Source organism: Malaclemys terrapin, chromosome 8 (assembly GCF_027887155.1).
Source record: "Malaclemys terrapin pileata isolate rMalTer1 chromosome 8, rMalTer1.hap1, whole genome shotgun sequence".
In the NCBI taxonomy this organism is placed as follows: Eukaryota; Metazoa; Chordata; order Testudines; family Emydidae; genus Malaclemys; species Malaclemys terrapin.
The window spans coordinates 33798234-33821020 of NC_071512.1; the positions used below are offsets into that span (position 1 = coordinate 33798234).

Below are 22787 nucleotides of genomic sequence, written 5' to 3' on the forward strand. Positions count from 1 at the left end.
GAAGTTAGACTGTTTCTTGCCCAATCCTAATTCAGGAGTTTCAGAATCTGTAACTGGTACCTGAAATTAAATTTTAAGTTGACAAGTTCTCAGCAGCTTGTTGAATGCTGGAGAAGTGATGCTGTTAACTTGCTTTCACAGGGCTTAAGCTGTTTGCATGTGTCTCAGAGTAGACAGACTGAATGGATGGAACAAAAAAGCATCAGCCACCTTTATTCAAAATCCACACAATCAAGCCTGTGGCTTTTGAGCTAAATATCAGGGAAATACTGATGCCAAACTAAGCATTTTTTAAATTAATTTATGAGGAGGAATAGTGGCCTATTACAATGTAACCTATTTAACTGGGACAGAGCCAAGCAAATTGTGTGACCAGGAAGAGCATTCCAGCCAAGGTATCAAAAAGTCTTCATAAATCCACTACTTAGACATAGATTTCAGAGTTCACACCCCCCTTGGGAAGTTACTTCAATTTCACACATGCAATAAAATAGCTTGAGGAAATCTTATCAGATCTCACGATTGCCAAGAGGTAAGTGACTAAAATCTGTGTGTTCTTGATTCATTCTTATTTTAATATAAGTATTAAATGGTCACCAGTGACTTCCCCTTCATCACTGCTCAACCATGGATTCTATTGTTCCTGAACAAAAGCCCCACAGCTTTTGTTCAGGCTATTCCTTCAGCCTGGGTCTCTCTTGCTACTCCATGAACTCCATCCACTTCTGTTTGCCAAAACAAAGGTGCCACCTTGGATCACAGGAGTCAAGTGTTGCATCTTCCATTTTACCCATCAAAATGGATAGCAATTGTGGCATCCAGACGTCAGTGGAAATTGGCATTACAGAATAGAATACAACATGCTCTTTCATAGATATACGGATTCTGCACCACAAGCAGAGCTAGGAAAACTGGAACTAAGCACTACTCAGTGGAGACAGGCGAAGCAGACAGGCCAAGGAACAAGGTGCTATTATCATGTCACTGTCTATCTATTACAATTTTCCAAAGTAAATGACATTCTCTTGCTGACCAATGCAACGCCAGCTAGGAAGTTATTTGCTGGGCTGCAGCTATATTTTTCAGAAGGGGTTTAGCCCACTTGAAGCCAAACGTTCTAACTTTGCTGGAGCCCCCGATGTCTGAGACAGATTGCAGACTGCAATTCACAAGTGCAAAGTGCAGCCAGAACTGTACCATGAGCTTTAAGGCCTGTGCAAAGTGAAAACAGCCAGGAAGGACTATAAGTTCCAGCATGCCATGCTCCCTCCTAGTCCAGGTAGAAGGGACCCCAGCACTGTTTTCAGAAGGGTGACTGCAATCTGCCTCCTAAGTCACTGATGCAACTCATTAGGGCAGTTGCCTGAGTAGTAATTAACCCTCTGCTGTCAGAGGATAGAGTGGTGCTTGCTAGAAGTGTAATGAGTTTAGACAGGCCAGGGTAATACTTATGCTAAGCTAACTGGCTTCAGCCTGGTCTTTGCTTGACTTGAGTGTTGCTTGCTAAATTCATCCTTATGAAGCTGTTTAAGTCATGATTACAGCTGCTATGTAGGATAAAGGTGATGCTTTGTAGTGTCTTGAAAGCCATAGATAAGAGGAAGTTAATCAGTACAACGAAACACAAAAGTTACAGACAAAAAGTCCCTGTATTGGGAAAAAACAGGAAAGTCCCTGCACTGAATGGTATGATGCGAGTAAGTAAACGATTGGGAGAGAGACATGAAAATTGCATGGACAGCAAGAGTGATGTAAACCGAAGCCTGCTCATGCATACCGTATGGGTTATGTAAGAATGTTTAATGTTGATTGGATGGTCAGATAATGTGGAAAAGTATAAATATGCTGAACCGTTAGGGGATAGAGGGACCCTTGAAGAATAATCCATTGTGACTTGCCTATTCCTCAGGAGAAGGTAACTGATTGATACCTTTTTCTAGATATCTGTCATTCACTGCTTTTATAGTAACTGTAAATACAAAGCCATGCTTTCGGTTCAAACAAAGGTTTGAATTAATAAACCTGAATGGCTCGGCCCCGAGTGCGTGGTAATCCTCACCCAACATGCTGCTCCATTTCCTCCAGCAAGACATGTATGAGAACTAGTGACATTAGCACAGATGTATCTTGACTCTTTACTAAACCTCACTTCAAGCATGGCTCAGAATGACTTTATAGACTTTAAGGTCAGAAAGGACCATTATGATCATCTAGTCTGACCTTCTGCACAACGCAGGCCACAGAATCTCACCGACCCACTCCTATATCAAACCTGTGTCTGAGCCATTGAAGTCCTCAAATCATGGTTTAAAGACTTCAAGGTGCAGAGAATCTTCCAGCAAGTGACCCGTGCCCCACGCTGCAGAGGAAGGCGAAACCCCCCGGGGCTTCTGCCAATCTGCCTTGGAGGAAAATTCCTTTCCGACCCCAAATATGGCGATCAGCTAAACCCTGAGTATATGGGCCAGACTCACCAGCCAGACACCCAAGAAGGAATTCTCTGTCGTAACTCAGATCCCACCCCATCTAACATCCTATCACAAGCCATTGGGCATATTTACCACTAGTAGTCAAAGACCAATTAATTGCTAAAATTAGGCTATCCCATTATACCGTCCCCTCCATAAAACTTATCAAGCTTAGTCTTGAAGCCAGATATGTCTTTTACCCCCACTACTCCCCTTGGAAGGCTGTTCCAGAACTTCACTCCTCTGATAGTTAGAAACCTTTGTCTAATTTCAAGTCTAAATTTCCTGATAGCCAGTTTATATCATTTGTTCTTGTGTCCACATTGGAACTGAGCTTAAATAATTCCTCTCCCTCCCTGGCATTTATTCCTCTGATATATTTATAGAGGGCAATCATATCTCCCCATAGCCTTATTTTGGTTAGGCTAAACAAGCCAAGCTCTTTGAGTCTCCTTTCATAAGACAGGTTTTTCATTCCTTGGATCATCCTAGTTGCCCTTCTCTGAACCTGTTCCAGTTTGAATTCATCCTTCTTAAACATGGGAGACCAGAACTGAACACAGTATTCCAGATGAGGTCTCACCAGTGCCTTGTATAACGCACTAACACCTCCTTATCTCTACTGGAAATACCTCGCCTGATGCATCCCAAGACCGCATTAGCTTTTTTAACAGCCAGATCACATTGGCAGCTCAGTCATCCTGTGATCAACCAATACTCTGAGGTCACAGCACTCTGATGCTAGATAAGGCCTGCCACCAACTCCAAAGAAAAGCCTGTGGGTTATACAAGCTCAGCCAAGTTATCCACTTCGGTTATTAAGTTTAGCTGCAGCAGAGTGTGAGGACACGAGAACTCTGAATCTGTCCAAGACAAAACCCCAATCGGCAAATATCATGCATTTCTGAACACAATCCAGTTATAAGTCACCCCACAGCATTTACACAAAGAGGCTGGTTTCCTCTGTTAAGATCTACTGCTCTAGGGAGTCTGGATACAAGTACGATATGAATTATTTAGTAAGTCTAGCACAGCTGTTTGAAATGCATCACCATGCTTTGGCTACAGCAAGACCTGTGAGCAGTACAGGATCTCTCCTACCTCCGTATGGAATTTGTTGTCGCATAAATACAACGATGTATTGATTGGTTTGAAAGGCTCAAAGTCAATGTTCACTTTCTTTTCTTTTCCTTCTTCTGTCACAATTGTTCCACAGTAAACAACCAGACCATTTGGAGGTACTGTAAAGGACACATGAAGTATCATAGTTTTAGATCACCAAATATTACATTCAGTATTGCTTACTAAGAACACCAGGATTTCCAAGATCTGAGGACATAAGGATTTAATTTCAAATTTCCCCACACTACTACAGGAGTTCCCCTCCCCGCCAGCCCACTACCCACCCCCCACCTCACTTGTTCCTTCAAGAAACCCAAAGGACTAATTTGTGTGTTCTCATCATAGCTACACGGGGAGCAATGCACAAATGCATTTCTAAAAGCTAGCTAAAAGGAGTAAGCTTGCCAACAGGAGAGTTATTTATTGGCAACTCAATGCATTATGATGACAAAGACTTCCCTGGGACTAAGTTAAGAACACGTACCTAGCTCTTAAACCAGCTAGAAGGCAAATATTTACGGTGTGGAAGCATCACTCCATAAAGACTATCAATTCCTACATGGCAGCTCTCCTACAGCTGGCCTGATCCTGCAGCTCTTATTTGTGTGCACAGTCCTATTGGAGTCAGACTACTTGCTTGAATAAGAGCTGCACAATTAGACCCTTCGAGGGTACACCTTGATGGCAGGCTTTATTTCCTCCCCAGATTTGCACATCTGTGTCACATTGCATACACAGAGGGGCTAAAAGATAAACCAAGGCCAAGTTAAGCAGGGAAGTATGGATTTAACATTGAAGAATCCACACCCTTTTAAACTGTTCAAGTTTCAGAACTGAGCCCACAAAGACAGCCAAAGAAAGGCAACCAGGAGCCCACTCATGACAGTGCTCAGAGGTCCTCGCATGAGGACTGGGCTCTACTGTGCTGGCCATTGTACCAACACACTGGAGATTGCATAGGTTTACAAAAGGGGCTAGGGTTTCAAAGCAGTGATTGGAGGAGCCACACCCCTTCCCCCCCCCTCCCCACCAAAAGGGTGACTTGCTTTAAACATCTTGATAGCAGAGGGGAAATTTACTAGTGCAAAGCAGCAGAAGGATGGTGAGAGGCAGCAATAGACAACATGCTTTAACAGCAACTTACGGTCTGCCTTGGCCAGCCTGCTGCAACAGCCCAAGCAAATATCGTAGTAAGGACAGTTTGCCTTGGGAAAATGTTTAGCAAGCAGGAGTCCCATACAGGCCATGTGTTACCTTTGTTATAGAGTTTGAGTCTTTGCTGTACAGATGTAATGGCTCCCAGTACTGAAAGGCGATTCACTCGAGACTTTATGTTTGACGCGGTACCAAACTCATCCGCTAACATTTTTGCCACTCGTGAAATCTGGTCTTTGGGGGGAATGATCAACGAAATCATGCTGGTGCCATTGCTGAGGAAGGAAAAAAAATGGGGTTAATCACAGAAATTAAGACAGCACATATTGCTTAGGGTGGGGAGAATACAAGAATGTCTTTGGTATGAACAATACCCTAGGACTGTGGTTTTCAAACTTTTTTCCTAGCAACCAAGTTGAAGAAAATTGTTGCTGCCCACGATCCAACGGAGCTAGGGATGAGGGGTTTGGGGTGTGGGAGGGACTCTTTCCATTTCAGTTTTTATACAAAAGTCTGAAGTGAAAGTGACTCAGGAAAGAACAGTTTGCAGAGTAACTACAAGCCCCCTCACATTGCACACAATCATAGAAGCCATTTTAAGATAACTAGTTTTAAACAAATAGGTATGAGATTGCGAAGCAGCTACTAGACTGTGCGAGCATGTCTGCTAGTTCAGCATTGCTAACTCCAAGCATTAAAAAAAAAAAAAAAATCATGAAACAGAAAGAATCACAGATTGGCTTTAAATGGGGTTGGGATTCCTTTTTATTTGGTCTTCTGGGTTGAGCTCTCTGGGGTTTACTTTGAACTTCTCTAGCCACAAGGGCTGAACATTTACTTTTAAATGAAAATGAGATTCTCATGTAATCACAGGAATCCAGGAGCTGGGGCTTGAAGACAGATACCAAGTATCGTGAGATTCAAACTCCTGAGGGTTAGTGCTAAGTACAAGGGGCTCCTCTTTTCTGTAACCCCCATCCCCCTGTTCTTTTTTAAACTGACCCATTAGTAATTGCCTGGGACAAACAGGAGATGCATGCAGCAACTAAACAAGTGGACTACCAGAAAATCTGAACATCCCTTTATTTTAACTATAATTAGTGTTACTACTGACTTTGCCAAGCAAGAACAGTTTAAGAGCCAGACTGGTTTTTGCAATTCAGTTTGGGAGGGAAAGTAGGCATGTCATTTTCCCATCAGCTTTCTCTTCAGTGTCTCAAGCACTAGCATAGTCCTCCAAAGTGCTGAGCTACAAACAAACAGGAGAAGGTTTTAAAAAAAGCATACTTTCCATTAGCCTTTGAATGTACAAGTGTCCTTGGTGTTTTCCAAGACCTACATTTTGGGCCAAGTTTGACCCAACAGCATAAGTTTAAGCAAGTCCCCAAACTTAGAGGACTAATTGGTTTTAAATATCCATAACCGCCCCACACAGCTTCTTCAAACAGCTGTGAAGAGTCACTTGCATACAAGTTATTCCCCGAAGGGAACGTGAGCGACAGATCTTCAAGTGCAGCTTTGACTTCCAGGTCACTGCAGCCACAGAGTACTTCATACCACTCTTTCAAGCAATTAGCTACCTCACTGAATGGCATGAACCTTGCAGGAGACACAATGGTCTAAAATTCCCAGCTGGTTCTTTAAGAGAAAGGCTGATGAGAATGAAAACCCACTCTTCCAGTCTTGGGTAGGAGCTCACTCTAGTGAATGCTACCTTTAGAAAAGGTATAGATATCTCCTCTGAAAGCACCCTGAGACACCTGGAGACTGTTAATCTCCCTAGTTCACACTATTAGTTGAAGACAATTTATTTGTGGCATGAAAAGAATAGTCCTGCTCCAACAGGGGGAAAGGTTTTTTGCCATGTGCAGGTCCATACACTTTGTGCACTCCTTTCTAACAGCAGAGTCCTGGAGATTTCACACAAGTCTCTCTCCCTCTCCTCCACTGAACAGCGATGGGAAGAGATAGTAGGCTGATGCAGAAAAGTGCCCTGGTGTAGAACAAAATATGGAGAGAGCACTTAGGTTCCATAAGTGTGCTCCTGGCCCGGTACGAGATCATCCATCACTGATGGATCTTCTTGAGCGTATGGCGGAGATCTGCCTTCACATTGTAACTTCATTGTTCTTTCCCCATCAACCCATTGTTCCTCAAGCCCCCCCTTGCCTAGAATTTCACACACTATCTTAAAGCATGCCATTGTTCCTATTCTAGCTTTAGACAAAGATCTGTTATACATACATACATACTGGCACAGCTTGCCCACTGCCTACTACCATTCCCTCACATAAGCTAGGGCAGCAAGCAGATCAGGCAATCCCACATCTTGCAGGCTTCCCTGAGACAGGAGCCATTGCTGCGTGCTGGATCGCCCGTCCAAGTTCACGCTAGCGTGACAGATTGTTTGGACATAAGGGAAACTACAGTACAGTGCCAAACTACCGTGCCACCTGTAAATCCTAGCTCAACATTGCAGCAAGGAATCCTGTTGCAATGAGCCACTCGTGGCCACATTCAAAATAGACTAGAACATGAGACAGTAGGTATCTTCCCACCATCTTTGGCCATAATGGCACAGCCGGCTTCAGAGATCCTTGTAGTCTGCTACTGCAGTTAGCAATACAAGAGCAAAGGCATCCGAAGAGGAGGAAGAAGGCACATTGAATTGCTCTGCTCAAGCCAGAGTTTGATTAGCAATAATACTCTGCTTTATACCGAGCACTTTAATGAATTCTGCCTTCCCTGTTCATGTGAAAGCATGCTAAGTGCTTTCCTCTGATTTGACATGCTTCACTACCATTCACATAGTGAAGGCCATTTCACTGTTAAGCCGTTCCTGCAGAATCATGTAAGATAGCAGGCTCACGATTTGCTATTAGAAAGGCATGGCACAATCTGAGCTTGAAGCTGGCACGGAAAGACAGACAGCTCAGTTATTCAATTGCCATTTTCCAGTTTACTGAGCCATCTCTTTTCAACACTATCATGTCTATTCAGGTCCACTCAGTAGTTTATGCCGAGCATTCTGCTGCCATCTGCTGGGTAAGTGAGTAAAAGCAGCCAAATTATTTTTCATTAAAAAGGAAGGCATGGAAGATCAACAGCCAACCCAAATGCACTAAGTTTTAACATTCTGGGTTCAGAAGGATTTTCTTTGCTCTGAAGTAGTTTCACTTACTCAAACTGGGATCCATGAATGCTTTTGAGAGACAGGACCATCAGCTTCTGTAACTTAATACTAAGTGGACCTAGGAAACTAGAAATCCAGTAAGACACCAGCTCAAAGGAACGTGTATTAAGAGTCATCCGATGGTGGCTGGAGAGCTGTGGCTGTTACAGTGGTAATAAGACCCTGATGACAAAAGTTCTCAGAACTCTCACCTGCATCAGCAATAGCTTACCACAGGAAAGCAGCTTTCCTGTCTCAGAGCGATTACATATCTGTAACGCGTCATGGCCAAGCTATTCCTGTAAATCTGAAATCATATCTGTGAGATAAGTCATCTTCAGATAAGCACTGTTCTTTCTACAGTTTAACACACTGAGCCCAGAGTCTGAGATGCACTGAAGACAGTGTTTCTTTCTACAGTGATATGCACTGTATCTGGGCTCAGAAAAATCACATTTGCTAGCAACCCCTATACTGTCACAGCGAGACTGCCTCGGCACCAGAAGACAAATATTTCTGCATACCCCATATCTTACTGGGCTTCTGACTGCTATACCAATTGTGTATTCTGGACAGAATTATTGTGGAAATTATCTACAGGAAAGGTGCCAATTGCGAATCCAGGTAGGAACGCGGTCTAATCTAAACAGGGGCACAAAGTCCACCAACTACTTACATGACTATGCAACTGTATTTCCTACCTAGATGGCATGCGGCAAGGCATGAACCCCCTACCATAGCTGGGAATAGCTGTGTTCCACCAAGTGTTTGCCACAATAAAGTTTTCAATACAGTGAAATTTAAGTATCAACGCCATGGCATGAGACATGAAAGTTGTCTGAATTAATGGAGTGTTCAGACTGGTTGCTAAGCATGCACCATGGTGTTAAAACTCCGGCTGACTCTCCCTGTTCCCTTCCCCTCATAGCCGCCCATGAAAGGCCAAGACCAAAGAGAGAGATTCCCTCCTACTTAGCTACACATGGGACTTTTCATTTAAGTGAAGACAGTGATTTTAAGAATTCCCCTCTGATTTTAGTGAGCCACAACAAAAGTTATACTAGATCTGCTAGAAGGATGGTACTAAGGTCCTTTGTACCAGGCATTTGTAAGCTGTTAGAGGCACAGTATCTCCTGTTAACGGGCAGGTCAGCTTGCCTGCACAGCAGCTTTCCTGTCATCCTCTTAATGGCATCTGTTCATCTGTAGTCACAGTTCAGCAGTGATATCACTGCACTCAGTCTGAAGTATTTGGGACATTTGCTCAGCAAGGAGGTGGGCGCTCTCTGGAGCATGCATGTAGAGAAGCAACAGATGAGGCAATGAACTCAGGATTCCTCCAGCTCTGGGCAGCAGGGTGAGGACCAGCCAAACAGACATACTAGGGGGCTCCTGTCCACATGGCAGGAAAGCCGCCATGTGCCAGCCTCTGACAAGGAGGAAACACTTAAGACTTGATTAGTTACCACAGAATGGTATCACCTGGTGTGCCAACCGTGTCAGCAATCAGCAATTAACTCATACTTAAGAGTGGCCAGGGCTTAAGTGGATGTCAGCATAAGGAGTTCCAGAGCAGAATCCGGAGAAGGGCCAGAGTTTGAAACCCTTCCCCAATCACTACAGGTTTGAGGATCCAACGTGACCCTATGACACAACTGTCAGGAATTCAGTCACTAGGACAGTAACATGTCTTCTATTCTCCCTATACACAGCAAATTATTTTAAGGTTTTAAATGGTAAGCTCCAAGGGACCAGAGAGTAACTAATCCTGGAGTCTTATTACAATCATGGAATTTCTATATGGCCACATGGTGCTACACAAGAGTCTAATAACTGTAGGAAGACATCAGGGTTAGTGTTAACACTTGCCACTCCCAGTAATGGATGTGCTCTATTTGGTCATTAGCCAAGTTCTGCAAAGAAAAAAAAAAGTGAAAAAAGTGAGCAGCACAGATTTGCATCCCACTGATCAGGCATAGAGGCATTCAGCAACAGCTTGCACTTAAAGATATTCCTGCTCCCCATAAAATCCTCTTGCACCTCCCAGTCGGAGTATCCCCCAGTGCCTCATCCGTCTCACTGCAACCTCTGGGGGCTGTTGGGGAATCTGCAGGGCCAGAAAAAATGTCTTCTGGGCTCTTTTGTGAAGCAACAATGGAACTTCCAAACTTCCAGAGCAGACATTTTAGACAACTAGTTTGGCATGGCTGTGCTGAATTGGTCCAGCCCGGGGAGCTGCAACTCCAAGATGTACTTGTTTCTGTGTCTTTTCCAGTCAGTCTGAAGGAAGAGCACAGCCAGCATATGAATGTTCACAAGACAAGTGGCATATTTCATTGGAGCAAACTGCCTTCTGTACTTGCAGACGGTTATTTTCATTACGATCGGCATTTGAGCTTCCTACCAGAGGCGGCCATCTTGCTGAGAAGGGATTTGGTTTCTAGACAGAGCTGAACAGGTTTTCACATTTTCAAGTTTCAACGGATAAGCCAAGCTGGCAATCAGTTTAGTCTCTTCCAGAAGGGGCACACAGCTTCCCCTCAGCAAACTGGCTGCCTCTTGCCCTAGACTCCAATGTGGTTTGGTACCACACAGATCATTCGTAGTGACAACGATTCTCACCTCAGGATCTTTCAGAGTGCTAGGAGAGCAAGTAGCAATCACAGGTGGAAATCTGAGGAGCTAGGCTCACTCTAGACTGCCTTACTGACCTGATGCTGGCAAGGGAGGATTATAGCTGTTTATAACCAACCTTGCTAAATAAATAGGAGTTAGTGGCCTACACTGAAATATCAGAGGAACCTTTGTTAGATACACAGAAAAAGCAATTCAACAGTAGCTGTTCCACAATAGATGATTTTACTCTAATATCACAAGGTGGAATGAGCAGATATCAGCAAATGTAAGGAATGTCAGTAGTCAGAGCCGGCGAAGAGCAGTGGGGAGCTCTAAAGCTTGCCCTTTTCACCAACAGAAGTTGGTCCAATAGAAGATATTACCTTCACCCACCATGTCTCTCCAATAACTAAATGCTGTCAGTCAAGTGCAGAGATGGCTTGCTTTAGTTGAAGGTAGTAAAAGCTGGGAGCAATGTTCTCAAAGGGCTACTCTAAGCCCTTATTTCTTTAACTGTAAGAGCCTGCAGAGAGCCTACCACAAACAAGATATGCAGATAAGTGATCCTAGCTACATACTGTAGCTGGAAGACTTTCTATGGAACCATCGAGCCCAGATACTGCTATCAGAAGAGTCACCTTCCTGGATGTACTTCTGTGTTTTCTCCCCCAAAAAAGGACTAGAGAATACAAGCAAAGTCCCTCCATGTTTAATGTGGTGGCAACAGGCTGGGCAGAAGAACTCCCCACTGCCATACATAATTGACTTGCAGGTTATGCCTCACTGAGGCACATGTCCCATAGCCAAATGGGAGATTGAAACTTTTAGTGCACGGCTTCCATCAGTCAGTACTGCACATTCATCCAGATGTCCACATTTCTGAATGATCAATAGGCACAACTGGCCTCCAGGTGTTTGAGGCTCAACAAGTGTCCATGAAATTCAAGAATCCAATATGGCAAAAACAAGGAATGCTACATTAGTGGGGGAGGAAGGCTCATACACCTCTACCCAGATAGAACGCTGTCCTCGAGAGCAAAAAAAACCAAAACAAACAAAAAAAAACTTACCACGTTATAGGTGAAACCGCATTATATCGAACTTGCTTCAATCTGCTGGAGCACGCAGCCCCGCCCCAAGGAGCGCTGCTTTACCGCGTTATATCCGAATTCATGTTATACTGGGTCGCATTATATCGGGGTAGAGGTGTATACAATATCTGGAAACTCACTGACTTGATACTGCCTTGCCTCCCCCCATGCCATACTGCAACAGCCACAATGAGGCCCCTGAGCCTGATCCCCTTGCTCAGGAGCTGCTGGTAGTCCTGTAAGGCCTCCTCCTTTCCTTTGGAATGTTCTGGCCCCCCGAAGGTCTGAAATAGCCTGAATTTGCTGACCTTCCTGGCACAAAGCAGAGACTGCGTGAGCAAGGGTTGAGGGCTGGACTGGTGTTTAGTGGGAAAGTACAACGCATGCTGGCCACGTGGCTCAGAATCAAAGGATTTATGGTTGGGTGGGAGGAAGAGGTGCTGCTGCCGCTCTGGCGGAGTTTTACTGGATGGGTGTTCTTCAACGTGGATTTTGCAAAAACAAATCTCAATAAAATCATTGCTAGTCTTGGTTTTCTTGTTAAATCTGTCTTATACACATACGCCATTTTACTGAATACCTATAGTCACACCCTCAACTAGGCAATACCCCAATGGTATTCAGTCTGTTTTCTGCACCTAGCATTATAGGATGAGTACCTGACAATACTATCCTACTTACATGGTACCCTGAATGTCATGCTTTGGGATGCATGCAGATAGGGCAAGCATTTCCCAGATAGGCGCCAGCACCGCCACAGAAACAAGGAGAAGCAGTCTCAAGTAGCCACTGCCCAAACCCATTCAGGGCTTGATAGACCAACATCACTTTGAAACGCACCCAATAATAGAAAGCCCTGGCTCAGTCTTCAAATAACTGGTATAATCTGCTGCCAGAGAGGAACTAACACAACCTCCAAGAAGGGAAGTGAAAATGCTTTCTACAGAACTGGCCCTTCTTGAGATGGTCTCAGCCAATCAGGAACAGGCAAAATGCCATGTGATCCATTCCAAGTAATCAGAATCTTGAAATGTCCCTTGAGCAGTAGACAAACAATTCACAGATATCTAAAAAGAGCCAAGAAATTAGCTAACAGTTTGGACAGTGCAAGTTTCAAGCAACAACTGATGGGCCCCAAATGCAGGCTGAGCTCAAACCCAGGTCATCCGGAGCATTTATTCACTAAGTGGCAAATGTTTTGCAACTCTCAATATAGACTCAGTAAAAGCCCCATGTTCTCTTGCATCAATATACTGCCGTTTGTGTGGGTTTCTCAAGTGCACCAAGATGCAGAGCACCACCAGAGCACCACCCCATGTTCTGCACAGCGTCCTTCCAAAGGAAGGTTGTGGAAGCTGCTAGCGTTCTGTGCAGCATCTTTGTTGGACCACGTGGAATGCTATGCTCAACTACCGAGAAAAGGGCCAGTTGCTAGGTGGAAGGAAGTTGGGATCAAGTATCCGATAGCAGTTGGGAAAGAGAAGGACCATCTGCTTGGGATTGTGGTGGCAGGAATCGGATACATTCCTTCTCTAACTGTAGCTCTGGGTATAATGAGGGAGAACGGGAACTTGAAGGAAATGGAATTCCTTGCCCTGAAAGGCACTTCTGCTCTGTGCAAAGCTAGTACCCCAGCTGCCCTGTAGTGCCCCACTCCACCCTGTGGCAAACTAGAGCAGCTTAGCAGCACTGAAGGGAGATGCAATGCTTAACAGCACTGTGGACTGAAGTGACAGCTTGGGCCCAGTCTCTCACAACATAGTTCTCATCCCCAGCCCTGTAAACTCGATCCCTGCTCTTGCTCAACCTCATGTGCCAGATTAGGCAGCACTAAACAGATGCCACACAGTGGATCATTTGGATTGTCCAAGCTCCCCAGCTTCCTCTGTCCCACCAAGGACTGCCTTAGGGAAGAGATGCTCCCCTTATGGAGGGGAGTTCTGTATGGTAGCAGGGGGAACAGTCACCAGCTGCTGTACAACCCTTGGATGCAAGCTGGGGAGCCAAGCACTGAGACCAACACGCAAGAGACACTAAGTGGCAAGGCTCTTCTCCCCCAACGCCTTGTCTAGGCAGGGACCTCATTCCGGCCAGTGGGAGAGAGCCCCACAAGGATGTGACAGGTGGGTGTTGAGTGAAGGAGCAGAGGCGAGACTGCTTACACTCAGTGAGATGCTACCCAGAGGCAATGCTTCCCCTGAGCAGCATCTGGCCTGCTGCCAGCATTGACTCCTGCACTCAGCATGCATAGCTCATCTCTGGGGAGGGTGGGAGTGGAGTGGAAGAGATGACAGAAGAACCAGATCATATACCTCCTCATACTTCCATCTGGTAGGAACTATGCCAGGTGCCACTGCTGGGTTCTTGTGACATGTCAGACCCACCAACTCCCCTCTGCAGCCTCTAGGTTGGCCTCTTCCCTTCGCCCACCCCTGTGGAGGTCCCTAAGCTGCAACTGTTGCTCTGACAACTTCTGCCACAGTTTGTCTCCTCACTAGATCCCAACTCAGGTAATTCCATTTTGCTGCCCTGAATACCCTGCCGTTCCAGCGGGCTATGTCATTTTTGGCTGCCCATGTACTGCTGCAGAGCACTGACGTATGATGGTAAGGAACCACTGATCTGCCCGTGGTCACTGCGCTTCAGTGGTGGGTAAAGTGCTCTCTCTATATCCCATAGCTCCCATACAGGGGAGCAGAAGCTGAATTAGTTACTGCCACTTTGCTGTATTCACTTTTCAGCCAAGGATTTCAAAGCATCACGGTATGGGCATGTTCTCAGAGGAAGCTTGCAGGCCTGAAGCACCAGGGTTCTCCTGGGGCAGTGAGGCAGATATTGGTAACCCATGTGAACACTTTTATACTTCAGACACAGATGACTCACTAGCAGACTTAGTTCTGCCACCATACTCTGTCACCAATTACTGTACTTTCCAACTTCAGAAGATTTTAGCTGCACTACACTATTAGGCCAGTCAGTCTGGTGCAAGATGTACCCTGAATGACTGAAGCAAGGCGGCCAGATTTGCATATTCAGATGTTTAGGCCTCAGGGGTACACGGGGAATAGCGAACTGATTGCAAAGCACTCACCAGTAAGCACAGAAAGTTGTCCCCTTCTCAGTTTCCCACTCCCACCTCTCGCTGTGTCTATCTTTCAGATAAAAGTCAGTTTCAGTGATGATCTGTTCGTGAATAATGCTCTGTGCAAGAACCATGCTGTTTGGTAGTGATTCAGGCAGCATTGTGAAGGAAGATTACAGGGCACACAGGTCACTCCAAATGCTTGTCTTAAAGTCCTTTCCTTGACATCATGTGGTGTAGTTTTCCCAAACCCAGAGGCATGAGCGCTTAGCAATCAGATGCACCCAGAGAGTTCTTTACACTGACTGCCAATGCATCAGCTATGAAAGACATGCAACAAGGTGTCCTGGAGCACATCTGCACTGTTAGCATAGCTCAATAGAAAAGTTAAGAGCAGGGGAAGGAAAAAGCCTAAAGAAAACACTTCTGAAATTGACAGGCAAGAAAGGCAATAGGCAAATGGCCAGCTCCCCTTTACAGTTACAAGTTCCTTCTGGATAGCACATGGCACAAGGAAAACTGCTGTCCTGGAAGACTAGTTAGAACAGGGGTGTCAGACACTCACCCCATAGATTTATATTTATCCAGCTTCATGACAGACTACAGAAGGCAAGCTCTCATTTATAAAAGAGTGTAATGCTGCCTTAGATAGAATCAGCTCCCAGGGGTGAATGGCGGACACTCAGCCATTTGCATATTTAACTCCTAAGCCTAAGGACAACACAAGGGCCAGCATCCAAGTAACCTAGGTGCACAGCTAGGTAACAATACACATGACCAAATAAGCTAAGAGCAAGCGTAGTACTCAATGTGTGTCACTCCTCCTGAGTAATTGGAGTCATTGTGGATAGTTCTCTGAAAACATCCACTCACTGTGCAGCAGCAGTCAAAAAAGTGACCAGAATGTTGGGAACCATTAGGAAAGATAAGACAGAAAATATATTGCCTCTATAAATCCACGGTATGCCCACATCTTGAATACTGTGTGCAGATGTAGTCACCCCATCTCTAAAAAGATATATTGGAATTGGAAAAGGTTCAGAAAAGGGCAATAAAAATGATTAGGGGTACAGAATGAATGTCATATGAGGAGAGATTAATAAGATTGGGACTTTTCAGCTGGGAAAAGAGATGATTAAGGGGGGATACGAGATGTCTATAAAATCATGACTGGTGTGGAGAAAGTAAATAAGGAAGTGTTATTTACTCCTCCTCATAACACAAGAACTAGGGGTTGCCAAATGAAATAAATTGGTAGCAGGTTTAAAACAAACAAAAAGAAGTATTTCTTCACACAACGCAGTGTCAACCTGTGGAACTCCTTGCCAGAGGATGTTGTGAAGGCCAAGACTATAACAGGGTTCAAAAAAGAACTAGATAAATTCATGAAGGATAGGTCCATCAATGCCTATTAATCAGGAGGGGCAGGGATGCAAAACCTTGCTCTAACCCAGCGGTTCTCAAACTGAGTCGGGACCCCATTTTAACAGGGTCGCCTGGGCTGGTGTTAGACTTGCTGGGGACTGGGGCCAAAGACTGAGCCCCACTGCCTGGGGCCGAAGCCTAAGGGCTTCAGCCTGGGGCAGCGGGGCTCAGGCTTTGGCTTCAGCCCAGGGCGGCGGGCCTCAGGTTATAGCTCTCCCTCCCCAGCACTGAAGCCCTTGGGCTTCAGCTTTGGACCGCCCAACCAGGGCAGCAGGGCTCAGGCAAGCTCAGGCTTCGGTCCCCCCTCTTGGGGCCTTGTAGTAATTTTTGTTGTCAGAAGAGAGTCGCAGCACAATGAAGTTTGAGAACTCCTCTAATCTGAAGTCTGGCTACCACAAAAGGGCCATACCCTTTCTGCAAACACTCCCTCTTATCAAGAGTGGGCCAGCTCACATAACATGCATTTAGCCCTCTCTTCAGCCTGGGGTAAACAGCCTAGGTTTGATGGGCTCTCTGGTCAAAGTTGGCCAACATCAGGTTTCATAAAGCACTCTTTATACATTAACTGAAGTAGCTGTTTAGCAATCCAATTAGAACACAGAGCACAAGAGTAACCATAAAGTAAGGAAGTCTACTTCCATTGGTGCCTCTCTTAACAGATCCCTTCTGCTTCAAGCTAACATGACAAGTTTATTAGGAACAAGGGAAACTGACATGGAGAGCACATGCTGACTGTCAGTTTCTTAGTCCTCTACCTTTTCTTCAAGGAGAAAAAAATGTCTCTTGCTAACCTGCAACATCTCACTAACAGGACAATAGCCATTGCACTACCTCCTACAGAGCTCATAGCAGCAGGACACTGTACGCAAAGGCAGAGAGATTTACAGAGATGCCAAAAAGCTGACTGATGGGACAGGAATTAGGTTAATGATTATGAAACTTCAGTTATGGAGTCTAAAGCTTCTCCTTAAGGTTAATAGTCATCACCGTCAAATTGTACGGCTTTTAATGCACTTCTCATCTACCAGAGCAGTAAATATTCAGATAACTCCCTAGAAGGGAAGCAACATCTCTATTAAAGAACAGATTTAGGTGAGCCTTCAGGAGAAATAGGAAACATAGAACTCTTCTCACATGCTACAGACTTAACTGAGGGACCCTCAGCCCAAAACAAGAGACTTACTGAAGGGAAAATAAGGTAAATCTCATGTAGTATTCCTGGCGGATATTCGTATAGTATTTGGGACTTAACTCAAGCCTTCTCTCAGGTTGAATACAGAGTAATTTACTTTGGAACTGCCCCAACCCTGATGCAAGTACAGGCAAAGGGGGTTTTATTAAAGGTGATCCCACCACATTACAATTCCAGATTCCTCTGTTCAGTGCATGGGAGGGGTTTCAGTTAGTGAGATAACGATGCCTAAAGCTTGATGCTTGGAAGCAGGCATGCTCTGAGACTGTGCAGACAGGAGTACCTTTATCTCCTTTCTGCACTCCTCTGGCCACACAGACATTCCAGCGTCCCGCTTCCTCCTCCTTCCCCCACCCTGCAAGCCTCAAGAGAGATTGTGATGGGGGCTTCAAATCCCTCGGGCCCAGAGAAGGAGACAGGGAAGACTAGAGGGCTTGGAAAGTAGCCTCAGTGAATGTGCATATTGCCACACTCCTCTCCCAAAGTCCTGCTGCGGGATGACAGTTGTATCCTGTTTGCAGTCAACTTTTTACTGCATTTTTAAAATCCAGCCTGTTCCAACCACCCCACACATGCCATTAGATATGTTTTTCCTTCCTGCCTTCACATCTTGGTACTATCTTTTCCTCTGCTATTTCCAGTGTCCATCCTTCCTCTCCATCACCTTAAACCCCTTTTGACCCCACCATACGTTACCTTCTACACCTCCCTCCCCTGAATTTTCAACCCTGCTCTTCTAACTTTGCTAATCTCTCCCCCTCCATCTCCCACTCAAACCCACCCCTCACACAGAGAGTGCAGTTTGTCACCTAATCTGCACAAGATTACATCGGAATAAGGGGCTATATAGCCCAGGAGCAGCGCCTAGGTGATAAGCCAAACCACATTGTCCTAGGAGTGCTGGGATTCCTATCAGGGTGCCATCCCCAGACAATTTTGTAGCCTCTGTGATATAGATACCTCCCTCCCACCTCTGGCTGCTGTTCTATGTGATCCTCTCCCCTCCCAAATCTCTTCCACTCGCTGCATGAGGTGTCTGCAAACCCAGCCTTCCCGGGTCTCAGATTTCAGGTTCTCCTCAGTGAGCAGTCTACTGTTAGCCTCAAATATCAGTGGGGTACCCGTGTTAGTCTGGATCTGTAAAAAGAGACAAAGAGTCCTGTGGCACCTTATAGACTAACAGACGTTTTATTCCCCACGAAAGCTTATGCTCCAAAACGTTTGTTAGTCTACAACAGGAGTCGGCAACGTTTGGCACGCGGCTCACCAGGGTAAACACCCTGGCGGACCGGGACAGTTTATTTACCTGCTGACGCGGCAGGTTCAGCCGATCGCAGCCCCCACTCGCCGCGGTTCGCCGTCCCGGGCCAATGGGGGCGGCAAGAAGCGGTGCGGGATGTGCTGGCCGTGGCTTCCTGCCGCCCCCATTGGCCCGGGACGGCGAACCGCAGCCAGTGGGGGCCGCGATCGGCCGAACCTGCCGTGTCAGCAGGTAAATAAACTGGCCCGGTCCACCAGGGTGCTTACCCCGGTGAGCCATGTGCCAAACGTTGCTGACCCCTGGTCTACAAGGGGCCACAGGACTCTTTGTCGCTGTTGGCCTCTGTTGCTCAGAGTTTGCCCTGCTGCAGCAAGGTAAAGCCTATTTGCTTTTTTAACGAGTTTCACAGCTACACCTGGGGGTAAGCACAGCAGCAGAACCAATAGACAAGGCTCTGGTCAGTTTGCACTTTGCTGCATTTTGACAGAGCAGCAGCACGGGCACTGGAGCTGGATGGCTGCAGTGCAGGCTCAGGAAGACAGAACTGTTTACACTCACACTCACCTTTGGGAGCTTTTCCACAACCACAAGGGACGCTAAGAGGAAAGCTTAGATTCTGCAAAAGTGGATGACATTCAGGGAAAGCTGCAGACTCAGGACTGGGAAAGTTTCCTATTCAAACTGATATAGTGAGTTTTCCAGCTCCCGCTCACCAGGATCCAGAGGTGGGGCAGGGTCAAGATGGAAATGAGGATACCAATTCAGGCTGCAAGGGCTTTGGTTGTGGGAGGAGCACTAAGTGACATTGACTTGGTGTATGGCCAGAAGTGTGTGCGCAAATGAGAAAGGATACTGCAGCTTGTTCCTTCTTAGGCCTGGTCAGAATAATTATCAGTTGCGGGGAGGGGGTGTTACTGAAATAGCGATACCAGTACAAACCCGCACGTGGGTGCAATTATACTGATAAAAAGGTGCCTTATACCAGTTCTCCTATCCACCCGCCCAACACAGGAATAGCCAGGGGGGATCCACACTAGGGAGAGCTGTACTGCATTAACTGGACCAGTGTAGTTGAGGCAGAATAACACAGCATTAACAAGGCCTTATGCTATGCCTGCTATTGGTAGAGTGAACCATTTACAGCCAGGAAGAGCTGTTTCAATAAGTAGTTTAAATACTCATGTTGCTGAATTTTGATATATTCTTTATTATATTCATCAAAACAGACAAGACTGTCTCTCCAGTGCACACCAACAAAATGCCAGCATGCCCCTACTGAACCTTTTCCTTTAGCTAGAGCCCGGTCCTCACACAGGACAGGAACTAGGCCAAAGTGTAAAGGGACATCTCACTCAGAACGGAGTGCCCATTCATTCAGGAGCAGAATGTCAGCCGTTCAAGGTTAGTACTATGCAGCATAATCCCCACTACTTAATAGAAGTTATGGGTCATTTGTTAAGAGGCCCGTCATGCCAATATCACACTATTAAATCTACCTTTTCTCCAGAGCCAGCAGGGTATGTGAACTTCCAAGGGGCCTGCAAAGTTTTGCCAGCTCATAAGACTGGCATGGTACAAGCATGCACCAAAACAATGCATGTAAATCTGATTCAAGCCCTCCCAGCTTTGACAGTGTGCTGTTACCCAAAATGGATTTCAATTAGTGTCGCACAGGGCTGGAAAGCGATGGCAGCCTGAGGCTACTCCTGTAACGGGGCCATTCCACATGGGTCAGTAAGTTGCCTGATGGGCCACAGGAAAATTCAGAAACAATGGTAGCTTTTTGCAACACATACTGGGTACTACCTTTGTTAAGTTATAAGTCACCCAGCTAGTGTTCAAGTATAACCAGTTTTGAAACAGGTCAGCTCTTAAGTGTGGTATTTTGCAGATGTTCCTGCATGCACCTTTGAACCTCAATCTTTTTACCTCACTTTGTATTTACCCTGTGTTTATTTTCCTACATGTAAAACACAAAGAGACCTGCTGGACAGCATCCCTCTTCCTGCAAGAGCCTGCACTGCTTTGCCTTCATGGAGTTGATACAGATCACTAAGCCGCCCCCCCATCCCCTCAATGGTTAGTTTAGTTCTTAGGATTAGTTGCAGAATTGCTTCTGAACAGGTCAATTTCTCTTCTTGCTATGAAAGGAAGTATCTGCTTTAGTTCCCAAGTGAACCCCTCTCTTTAAGTAAATAGCCTTAATTTGGAAGAAATGCAAACCTTAATCATGGGCCAGTAAAGCGACTATACAATCCTGGAGAGCCATGGGTATTCCAGTCACTTCACCAGCTACTGCCCTCAACTCTTACCCACCCATTTGTCAGCCTTACTTGTGTTTGCCACCCATATCAGCCCCCACAACACTCCTTTCACGTTTCTGCTTTGCCCCCCATTTCAACAACATTTAGTAAGAACTATTTCCCCTGAAAGGGAATCCCTCTACTTGGGTGCAGAGCTGCACAGATGTTTGGCCGGAGCAGAGCTCATAAGCCCTGCAGGAGCAATTTCACTACAGCTGTCCCTCCATCACCCTTCTCTTCCAACCCTAAAACGATGGATTCACACAAGGGCTCACAGGCTCAGCAGTCCTGCATGCAGTTGTTGAAGAGGATTTGCTAGCTAGATCGTGAGGATGAACACTGACATCTCCCTTCCCCCCAAAATACCCTCAGTTTAACTGATGGTTTTAGGTGGCCAACATGCTCATGTCATCAGGCTCTGCTGTACAGGCACCATTAGAAGTGCTCCTGCTTTCTATAGGAAGGACAGCTCCTCTATCCCCCTTACTCTGGGTTTGAAAATCCATTCCCCCGCCCAGGAGGGGATGGCAGCGTCACCTAAGTTTAATAAGAGCGTGATCAAGATGGTTTGCAGAAACAGAGCCACTATTCAGGTTTACTAAGAAACAGCAGTTGAAGTTAAGGAGTCTGGCAGTTTCACAGCTATCTAGTTCAGTACCCTGGTCACCAAGAAAATTCAAATATCGTGTCAGCTTTATGCTGCTAATGGGAAAGCTGTGAGCAGCAACAGAGGCAGGCAAGGGAATTATTCAAAGGGGGAGGGATGAAAGAGGATCAACCAAACAAAAAGAGGCTAGGGAGGAGTACAGTGGCCAATACCATTTCTCTTCTGCCCTCTGCAGCAGCCAGACCACAGAGGATAGGAATGACTAAAGGATTGGAGACACTGTCCCACTGCTGCAGCAGCCAGGAGGCTCAAAGAAGAGAGCTGCTCTCCCAGCACGGAGGATGTGAAGAGTCAGTTATACAAGAATGCAATAGCCAAAGATGATCCAAAAAGATGACCAAGCACTGCACCTTGGTAAGAATTTCAGCACTCTCCCCTTCCCTTGCAGCTGGAGATGACTAGGGGCTGGGTTTCTCTCCAGGATACTGCACTCACCTCACTGGCCCCCAGCCCCTGTCTTCCATTGGCTAGAAGTTTAGTCACCAGGGTCACAAGTACCTAGGTTTTCAGGCCCTGCCTGCTCTCACAATAAGAAGCAGATAGCTACTCTCCCTCCTTCATCACTCCCTAAGGAGACTGCCTCATTAACTTTTACAAGATCAATCTGCAGCTCATCTAACTTGGAAGAAAGGGGAGTAACTAATAATAAGACATGGCTAGTTTGGCCTGTCAGACACTCCCTGACCACAGCTGTTCCCTTCCAGCAGCAAAGGGAAGAGAAATTTGATTCAATGGGTACTTACTAGCCAGATGCTGATGAGAAAGAGCAGGGTCCAGGGACAGCACCTTGACAGGAATTCCACCACCTTCCCAGGAGCTGGTATTCTCTGCAATGTTGCCCCAGGCGTATCTGGTGGGACCCCTCTTTTGTACTGGCCTCTGCCTAGTCATCTGATAAATATGGAGTCCTGTGTTCCATTCCCTCAGTTTTCTGGCCACATCCCTGCCGCTTACCTCATCTATTCCACAGACATGATAAAAGTATTCCCTGGCATCGCACTCACTTATTAACCCTTTTGGGAACATCCTGCAGATTTCACTAAGCTGTTACAAGTGGTCAAAAAAGAGCCAGAATAGCTTTGCCATCATGTGTCTACTTATTACCTTGTGCTGTACAGACCTAGACCCACCTCAGTAACACCCAGCACATGGAACTAGGACACTGCTTTTGGTTACTGTTTACCGCATCTCCACCCTTTCTTACTAATGCACTTCTGAGTCCCTGCCCTTTGC

At 45.9% G+C, this 22787-nt stretch overlaps 1 protein-coding gene across 1 annotated transcript in view; it reads right to left on the reverse strand.

Moving 5' to 3' along the window:
* The window catches only part of ETF1 (eukaryotic translation termination factor 1), a 38522-nt gene that overhangs the window by 10735 nt on the left and 5000 nt on the right, over window positions 1-22787 (reverse strand). Inside the window, exons 3-4 of the mRNA XM_054036979.1 lie at window positions 4845-5020; window positions 3570-3709 (exon numbers count right to left, since the gene is read on the reverse strand). Coding sequence (XP_053892954.1) covers window positions 3570-3709; window positions 4845-5020 — 316 coding nt within the window. The remainder of the gene's footprint in view (window positions 1-3569; window positions 3710-4844; window positions 5021-22787) is intronic.